The sequence below is a fragment of the Oncorhynchus masou genome, unplaced genomic scaffold (assembly GCF_036934945.1).
Source record: "Oncorhynchus masou masou isolate Uvic2021 unplaced genomic scaffold, UVic_Omas_1.1 unplaced_scaffold_6283, whole genome shotgun sequence".
Lineage (NCBI taxonomy): Eukaryota > Metazoa > Chordata > Actinopteri > Salmoniformes > Salmonidae > Oncorhynchus > Oncorhynchus masou.
The window spans coordinates 1,477-11,585 of record NW_027012713.1 but is presented as its reverse complement, the minus strand read 5'-3'; the positions used below and the strand labels follow the sequence as shown (position 1 = coordinate 11,585).

The 10,109-nt window shown below is 49.6% G+C and overlaps 1 protein-coding gene across 1 annotated transcript; it reads left to right on the top strand.

Moving 5' to 3' along the window:
* Positions 1-888: 888 nt before the first annotated feature.
* On the top strand, positions 889-6,730 carry LOC135536531 (dnaJ homolog subfamily B member 2-like; the record flags this gene model as incomplete). The annotated part of the gene is made up of 5 exons (XM_064962837.1): positions 889-1,039; positions 1,144-1,200; positions 2,790-2,906; positions 4,122-4,223; positions 6,650-6,730. Coding segments are annotated over exons 1-5 (508 nt in total), but the record flags the coding sequence as incomplete, so codon positions are not given.
* Between the last annotated feature and the right edge of the window lie 3,379 nt (positions 6,731-10,109).

The window sequence follows — 10,109 nt, the reverse complement described above, 5'->3', positions numbered from 1 at the left end:
TGCCAAATGATGATTCCACCTGAGTCTTGGCCCCGTTTAACATGTTTATGTTTGATTGACGGTAGTAAACTTTCTCTATAGCCTGAGGACACTGAGTATCTATGTCTCACGACACCATGTTTCCAGTAGGATTATGATGTCCTGTCCCTTGATGTTTTTAAGCAATTCTGGATTTGTTGTTTTATAACCAAAATGTGAAGAGTATAGGCCCTGGATATTCCAAGAGCTGATAGTTAATGATCTCATTTATAATAAGTGATATTCACTGGTTTGAGTAAAGTACATCGAAAAAAAAAAAAAATAAAAATAATACTATATATATATATATATATATATATATATATATATATATATATATATATATATATATATACATATATATATACATACATATACACATACATATATATATATATATATATATATATACACATATATATACATACATATACACATATATATATATATATATATATATATATATATATATATATATATATATATATACATACATACACATACACATATATATATACATATACACATACACATACATACATATATACATACACATATACATACATACATACATACATACATACATACATACATACATACATACATACATACATACATACATACATACATACATACATACATACATACATACATACATACATACATACATACATACATACACACACACACACACACACACACACACACACACACACACACACACACACACACATGCAGATACACACACACACACACCATCACACAGAATTATTATTATAATACCGGTGTCAATAAAATTAAGAATAGTTGTAAACAAATTAATAAGAATGGAATAAGATTGCACATAAAATAAGTACAATGCAATCTGCAATGGTTAGTTGTGGTATTGAATATGTCACTGTGTGTGAAGCTACAGGAAACAGGCTCTGCGATGGCATCCCGGACAAGAACCCAGACTGCAAGGAGGAGGCAGAGCGGAAGTTTAAGGAGCTGGCTGAGGCCTACGAAGTTCTGTCAGACCGTAAGACAAACCTGGTTCAAACCTATAATTCACCTCATTATTACCCACTGTTCTGTGGACTTCGTGTTTAACAACAGTGAGAATACGTCTCCTTATCTTTACAGGGAGAAAACGAGAGGCGTATGATACCTATGGCAAAGACAGAATTCCCAACAACACAGGTGAAGGAATCTTCTCTGTTCTATCTCTTGTGATTCTGTTTCTAAAACACGTTTCGAGGTATCCCTTATGGGATACGCCTTAGGACCAGTCAGAAGCTCCATGTATGCAATCACACAGCGTCTGTTGGAGAAAGACAGGTCAAGTGTCGAATGAGGTTAGCCCCTCTCCTCCGTAAAGGGAGCCACTCGTTCGCCAACTGGTCATTCTCGCATGTCTTCCTTGCGGAAGTGACTGCGTTCACTAAAAAAACTCCCCTTAGCGCGACTAGATTCCTGTTTTCCTACTGAACCATTATCAGAGAAACCGTGAGGTTAACTCACTGTCAACTGTCAGCTAGCGGTGACCGAGGACGGTCTCTCAGCTCTCCGTCACTGGAGGAGCCCCTCCATCTTCATGTCAGGCCCTTCCCCTGTCATCCCCCCCGTCACCCGCTGTCATCCGCTCTTCACCCCCTGTCATTGAGGAAAGTACGAGTGAGATGTGCGAGTCCTACTTATGGTATGTTAAATTGACTGTAGTATAGGTATGTGTGGTATCAGTTGTTATATTGAAAGTGTCAAATAAATGCATCTACGTACTTATAAGTGGATATGCAGGCTCTATTCTTTTTTTAAATCTAGGCATCTTTATTCATGTAGTTTACTCATCTCTGTTTCCCTATGACAGTGCAGAAGTAGTAACACAACCTGTCCAGTAGATGGCGAGGTGTAAACGGTGCCTGGTCAAATCACAGAAAGGCCGGATTGTGACATCTGGATCAGAATGATCCTATCTGATTATTTTCTGAAAAATAAAAAATAAATCAAAAAATAAAAAGTCTTAAAAAACAGCGAGATTGAATCTGATTGTACTATAGCAAAACACAGGATTACAGAACCCGGATATTGATAAACCCAGATGTACATTTTTTTTTTTAAACATTTTTTAGCCCAGGTGGTGAACCAGATCTGGGAGAGATAATGTCTAGCCACCATAGATCTCTTCGCACTTGGACTGGGCGCGTTATCACACCCTTGCAATTACAATTGTTTCACCTTAGAGCTTTATGCTTTCAACCGCCTCCATTTACTTCTTCGAAAGAAGGGCGTTTTCCACTGTTTATGTCCAGCATCTACTTGGATAGAAGGTGTATGGCACAAGAGTGACTAAGACTTTGTGTCCTCCTGCAATTAATTGCACCTTCATTGGCGTATACCGTGATTGGCCGTAACTCAGAAGGGTGATGCTGTAGGAACGACCTCGGTTCCGGGAGACCAGGAAGAGCGGTACGTTCGTGACCAATCGGCAGAGGCATTGTGGCTCTTTTGTTTATGGAGGTCGAGCTGTTCAGCTCATTCGCCACTCGACCTGTCTGTCTCCGACAGACGCTTTGTGATTGGATACTTTGAGCTTGTGACCCCCGACCTAAGACGTGACATCTCACTGTATTCTCATAGAACCGGGGGTTTACGCAAGTAAAGTTTTTTATAGAGTTGTCTACAATTACATCATCTATTCTATTCTGTTCTGTTTTTGATCAACAATGTTGGTAGTGTCCATATTAATCAATCAAAATGTATGTATCCCTTCTCTCCTTCCCTCCCACCAGGCTCCAGTAGCCATCCCGCTCCAGAAGACTTCCCAGGGTTCACCTTTACATTCCGGAGTCCAGAGGAAGTGTTTCAGGAATTCTTTGGAGGCCAGGATCCTTTTGCAAATTTCTTCGGTGGGTCTGACCAATATCCTACGGTCCTTCAACAATATCCTACGGTCCTTCAACAATATCTCCGTCTTTATGTGTTCCTTGGTCGAGGGTAAATCTGACCGGGAAACCAGTCCGTAGGGGAATCGCAGCAGTTCACACAAAGTAGAACACTACTTGCTTCTTCTATTTTTCATAGTCTCTCTGTTATCACTGTCCTCATAGTCTCTCTGTTATCACTGTCCTCATAGTCTCTCTGTTATCACTGTCCTCATAGTCTCTCTGTTATCACTGTCCTCATAGTCTCTCTGTTATCCCTGTCCTCACAGTCTCTCTGTTATCACTGTCCTCATAGTCTCTCTGTTATCACCGTCCTCATAGTCTCTCTGTTATCCCTGTCCTCACAGTCTCTCTGTTATCACTGTCCTCATAGTCTCTCTGTTATCCCTGTCCTCACAGTCTCTCTGTTATCACTGTCCTCATAGTCTCTCTGTTATCACTGTCCTCACAGTCTCTCTGTTATCACTGTCCTCACAGTCTCTCTGTTATCACTGTCCTCAGACTCTCTGTTATCACTGTCCTCAGTCTCTCTGTTATCACTGTCCTCATAGTCTCTCTGTTATCACTGTCCTCATAGGCTCTCTGTTATCACTGCCCTCATAGTCTCTCTGTTATCACTGTCCTCATAGTCTCTCTGTTATCACTGTCCTCAGTCTCTCTGTTATCCCTGTCCTCAGTCTCTCTGTCCTCAGTCTCTCTGTTATCTCTGTCCTCAGTCTCTCTGTCCTCAGTCTCTCTGTTGCTGTCCTCAGTCTCTCTGTCCTCAGTCTCTCTGTTATCTCTGTCCTCAGTCCTCTCTGTCCTCCAGTCTCTCTGTTATCACTGTCCTCAGTCTCTCTGTTATCCCTGTCCTCAGTCTCTCTGTCCTCAGTCTCTCTGTTATCCCTGTCCTCAGTATCTCTGTCCTCAATCTCCTCTGTTTATCTCTGTCCTCAGTCTCTCTGTCCTCAGTCTCTCTCTGTTATCCCTGTCCTCAGTCTCTCTGTCCTCAGTCTCTCTGTTATCTCTGTCCTCAGTCTCTCTGTCCTCAGTCTCTCTGTTATCACTGTCCTCATAGTCTCTCTGTTATCACTGTCCTCATAGTCTCTCTGTTATCACTGTCCTCAGTCTCTCTGTCCTCCAGTCTCTCTGTCCTCAGTCTCTCTGTCCTCAGTCTCTCTGTTATCTCTGTCCTCTCAGATGACTTTGCCTTCGGAGGAGGGATGCACAGTGGCTTCCATGGACATCCTGGCACTTCGAGGCTCGGCCCAAGCCGGTTTTTCTCCTTCCCCTCTGCTGGAGGTCCGTAATAAAACAATATCTGGATGCCAAATGTCACCCTATTCCCTATGTAGTGCACTACGTTCGACTGCGCTGATAGGGCTCTATGGACACCCTATTCTGTATGTAGAGAATAGGGTGTCATTTGGGACACAATTCTATAATAAGAGGGGTTTAACACATTTATGACACAGTTACAACACAATTCTATCAGCTCCAGTCACAGTATAGTTTATCTGACTGATCCTCGTCCTCCCTCCTTCACAGTGCATGACTTCCCCTCTTCCCCCCTCCTTCACAGTGCATGACTTCCCCTCTTCCTCCCTCCTTCACAGTGCATGACTTCACCTCTTCCTCATCCTCCCTCCTTCACAGTGCATGACTTCACCTCTTCCTGCGTCCTCCCTCCTTCACGGTGCATGACTTCCCCTCTTCCTCCCTCCTTCACAGTGCATGACTTCAACTCTTCCTCGTCCTCCCTCCTTCACGGTGCATGACTTCACCTCTTCCTCCTCCTCCCTCCTTCACGGTGCATGACTTCACCTCTTCCTCCTCCTCAGTCCTTCACAGTGCATGACTTCACCTCTTCCTCATCCTCCCTCCTTCACAGTGCATGACTTCCCCTCTTCCTCCCTCCTTCACAGTGCGCTGACTTCCCCTCTTCCTCCCTCCTTCACAGTGCATGATTCACCTCTTCCTCATCCTCCCTCCTTCACAATGCATGACTTCACCTCTTCCTCGTCCTCCCTCCTTCACGGTGCATGACTTCCCCTCTTCCTCCCTCCTTCACAGTGCATGACTTCACCTCTTCCTCGTCCTCCCTCCTTCACGGTGCATGACTTCACCTCTTCCTCCTCCTCCCTCCTTCACGGTGCATGACTTCACCTCTTCCTCCTCCTCCCCCTCCTTCACGGGTGCATGACTTCACCTCTTCCTCCTCCTCCCTCCTTCACAGAGCATGACTTTACCTCTTCCTCCCTCCTTCACGGTGCATGACTTCACCTCTTCATCCCTCATTCACAGTGCATGACTTCACCTCTTCCTCCCTCCTTCACGGTGCATGACTTCCCTCTTCCTCCCTCCTTCAGTGCATCCTCCTCTTCCTCCTCCTCCCTCCTTCACGGTGCATGACTTCACCTCTTCCTCATCTCCCTCCTTCACAGTGCATGACTTCACCTCTTCCTCCTCCTTCACGGTGCATGACTTCCCCTCTTCCTCCCTCCTTCACGGTGCATGACTTCACCTCTTCCTCCCTCCTTCACGGTGCATGACTTCACCTCTTCCTCCCTCCTTCACGGTGCATGACTTCACCTCTTCCTCCTCCTCCTCCCTCCTTCATGGTGCATGGCTTCACCTCTTCCTCCTCCTCCCTCCTTCACGGTGCATGACTTCACCTCTTCCTCCCCCTTCACGGTGCATGACTTCCCTCTTCCTCCCACTCCTTCACGGTGCATGACTTCCTCTCTTCCTCCCTCCTTCACAGTGCATGACTTCACCTCTTCCTCCTCCTCCCTCCTTCACAGTGCATGACTTCACCTCTTCCTCATCCTCCCTCCTTCACAGTGCATGACTTCACCTCTTCCTCGTCCTCCCTCCTTCACGGTGCATGACTTCCCCTCTTCCTCCCTCCTTCCACGGTGCATGACTTCACCTCTTCCTCCTCCTCCTTTCTTCACGGTGCATGACTTCACCTCTTCCTCCTCCTCCCTCCTTCACGGTGCATGACTTCACCTCTTCCTCCCTCCTTCACGGTGCATGACTTCACCTCTTCCTCCTCCTCCCTCCTTCACGGTGCATGACTTCACCTCTTCCTCCTCCTCCCTCCTTCACAGTGCATGACTTCACCTCTTCCTCCTCCTCCCTCCTTCACAGTGCATGACTTCACCTCCTCCTCCTCCTCTCTCCTTCACGGTGCATGACTTCCCCTCTTCCTCCCTCCTTCACGGTGCATGACTTCCCCTCTTCCTCCCTCCTTCACGGTGCATGACTTCCCCTCTTCCTCCCTCCTTCACAGTGCATGACTTCCCCTCTTCCTCCCTCCTTCACGGTGCATGACTTCCCCTCTTCCTCCCTCCTTCACGGTGCATGACTTCCCCTCTTCCTCCCTCCTTCACGGTGCATGACTTCCCCTCGTCCTCCCTCCTTCACGGTGCACGACTTCCCCTCTTTCTCTCTCCTTCACAGTGCATGACTTCACCCCCTCCTCCCTCCTTCACAGTGCACAACTTCACCTCTTCCTCCTCGTCCTCCCTCTTTCACAGTGCACGACTTCACCTCTTCCTCCTCTTCCTCCCTCCTTCACAGTGCACGACTTCACCTCTTCCTCCCTCTTTCCAAGGTGCACGACTTCACCTCTTCCTCCTCCCTCTTTCACAGTGCACAACTTCACCTCTTCCTCCTCCCTCTTTCACAGTGCATGACTTCACCTCTTCCTCCCTCCTTCACAGTGCACGACTTCACCCGTTCCTCCTCCTCCTCCCTCTTCACAGTGCACGACTCCCTCACCTCTTCCTCCTCCCTCTTTCAAGGTGCACGACTTCACCTCTTCCCTCCTCCCTCTTTCACAGTGCACGACTTCACCCTCTTCCTCCTCCCTCTTTCACGGTGCATGACTTCACCTCTTCCTCCTCCTCCCTCCTTCACGGTGCATGACTTCACCTCTTCCTCCCTCCTTCACGGTGCATGACTTCACCTCTTCCGCCTCCTCCCTCCTTCACAGTGCATGACTTCACCTCTTCCTCCTCCTCCCTCCTTCACAGTGCATGACTTCACCTCTTCCTCCTCCTCCCTCTTTCCCAGTGCACGACTTCACCTCTTCCTCCTCCCCCTTTCACCGTGCCGGACTTCCCCTCTTCCTCCCTCCTTCACGGTGCATGACTCCCCCTCTTCCTCCCTCCTTCACGGTGCATGACTTCCCCTTCCTCCCTCCTTCACGGTGCATGACTTCCCTCTTCCTCCCTCCTTCACGGTGCATGACTTCCCCTCTTCCTCCCTCCTTCACGGTGCATGACTTCCCCTCTTCCTCCCTCCTTCACAGTGCATGACTTCACCTCTTCCTCCCTCCTTCACAGTGCATGACTTCACCCCTTCCTCCCTCCTTCACAGTGCATGACTCCACCTCTTCCTCCTCGTCCTCCCTCCTTCACAGTGCACGACTTCAACTCTTCCTCCCTCCTCCTCCCTCTTTCACAGTGCACGACTTCACCTCTTCCTCCTCCCTCTTTCAAGGTGCACGACTTCACCTCTTCCTCCCCCTCTTTCACAGTGCACAACTTCACCTCTTCCTCCTCCCTCTTTCACAGTGCATGACTTCACCTCTTCCTCCCTCCTTCACAGTGCATGACTCCACCTCTTCCTCCTCGTCCTCCCTCCTTCACAGTGCACGACTTCAACTCTTCCTCCTCCTCCTCCCTCTTTCACAGTGCACGACTTCACCTCTTCCTCCTCCCTCTTCAAGGTGCACGACTTCACCTCTTCCTCCTCCCTCTTTCACAGTGCACAACTTCACCTCTTTCCTCCTCCCTCTTTCACCTCCCTCTTCTCTTTCACAGTGCATGACTTCAACTCTTCCTCCTCCTCCTTCACAGTGCACGACTTCACCTCTTCCTCCTCCCTCCTCCTCCCTCTTCACAGTGCACGACCTTCACCTCTTCCAGTGCCTTCACCTCCCTCTCTTCAAGGTGCATGACTTCTACCTCTTCCGCCTCCTCCCTCTTTCACAGTGCATGACTTCACCTCTTCCTCCTCCCTCCTTCACAGTGCATGACTTCACCTCTTCCTCCTCCTCCCTCTTTCACAGTGCACGACTTCACCTCTTCCCCTCCTCCCTCTTTCACCGTGCCGGACTTCCCCTCTTCCTCCCTCCTTCACGGTGCATGACTCCCCCTCTTCCTCCTCCTTCACGGTGCATGACTTCCCTCTTCCCTCCCTCCTTCACGGTGCATGACTTCCCCTCTTCCTCCCTCCTTCACGGTGCATGACTTCCCCCTCTTCCTCCCTCCTTCACGGTGCATGACTTCCTCTCCCTCCCTCCTTCACAGTGCATGACTTAACCTCTTCCTCTCTCCTTCACAGTGCATGACTTCACCCCTTCCTCCCTCCTTCACAGTGCATGACTCCACCTCTTCCTCCTCGTCCTCCCTCCTTCACAGTGCCTGACTTCAACTCTTCCTCCTCCTCCCTCCCTCTTTCACAGTGCACGACTTCACCTCTTCCTCCTCCCTCTTTCAAGGTGCGACTTCCACCTCTTCCTCCTCCCTCTTTCACAGTGCACACTTCACCTCTTCCTCCTCCCTCTTTCACAGTGCATGACTTCACCTCTTCCTCCCTCTTTCACAGTGCACGACTTCACCTCTTCCTCCTCTTCCTCCCTCCTTCACAGTGCACGACTTCAACTCTTCCTCCTCCTCCTCCCTCTTTCACAGTGCATGACTTCACCTCTTCCTCCCTCCTTCACAGTGCACGACTTCACCTCTTCCTCCTCGTCCTCCCTCTTTCACAGTGCACGACTTCACCTCTTCCTCCTCCCTCTTTCAAGTGCACAACTTCACCTCTTCCTCCTCCCTCTTTCACAGTGCATGACTTCACCTCTTCCTCCTCCCTCTTTCACGGTGCATGACTTCACCTCTTCCTCCTCCTCCCTCCTTCCTGCATGACTACCTCTTCCTCCCTCCTTCACGGTGCATGACTTCACCTCTTCCTCCTCCTCCCTCCTTCAAGGTGCATGACTTCACCTCTTCCTCCTCCTCCCTCCCCCTTCACAGTGCATGACTTCACCTCTTCCTCCTCCTCCCTCTTTCACAGTGCACGACTTCACCTCTTCCTCCTCCCTCTTTCACAGTGCACGGACTTCCCCTCTTCCTCCCTCTTCCTCTTTTTACTCCCTCTTCTCCCTCCTTCACAGTACTTCCCCTCTTCCTCCCACTCCTTCACGGTGCATGACTTCCCCTCTTCCTCCCTCCTTCACAGTGCATGACTTCCTTTCCTCACCTCCTCCTCATGACTCCCCTTCCTCTTTCACAGTGCATGACTTCACCTCTTCCTCTCCCCTTCACAGTCATGACTTCACCCCTTCCTCCCCTGCTTCACAGTGCATGACTCCACCTCTTCCTCCTCCCTCCCTTTCACAGTGCACGACTTCACTCTCTCCTCCTCCTCCCTCTTTCACAGTGCATCGACTTCACCTCTTCCTCCTCCCGCTTTCACAGGTGCACAACTTCACCTCTTCCTCCTCCCTCTTTCACAGTGCACAACTTCACCTCTTCCTCCTCCCTCTTTCACAGTGCATGACTTCACCTCTTCCTCCCTCCCCTTCACAGTCATGACTCCCTCTTCCTCTCCCTCCCTCCTTCCAGTGCACGACTTCACCTCTTCCTCCTCCTCCTCCCTCTTTCACAGTGCACGACTTCACCTCTTCCTCCTCCCTCTTTCCAAGGTGCACGGCTTCCTCTTCCTCCTCCCTCTTTCACAGTGCACGACTTCACCTCTTCCTCCTCCTCTTTCACAGTGCATGACTTCACCTCTTCCTCCCTCCTTCCAGTGCACGACTTACCTCTTCCTCCTCCTCCTCCCTCTTTCACAGTGCACGACGACTTCACCTCTTCCTCCTCCCTCTTTCAAAGTGCACGACTTCACCTCTTCCTCCTCCCTCCTTCACAGTGCATGACTTCACCTCTTCCTTCCTCCTCCCTCTTTCACAGTGCACGACTTCACCTCTTCCTCCTCCCTCTTTCACCGTGCTCTTTTCCTCCTCTTCCTCCCTCCTTCACGGTGCATGGCTCCCCCTCTTCCTCCCTCCTTCACGGTGCATGACTTCCCTCTTCCTCCCTCCTTCCACACTGATTGCATGACTTCCACCACGGGTCTTCCTCCCTCCTTCACGGTGCATCCCACTTCCCCCTCCTTCCT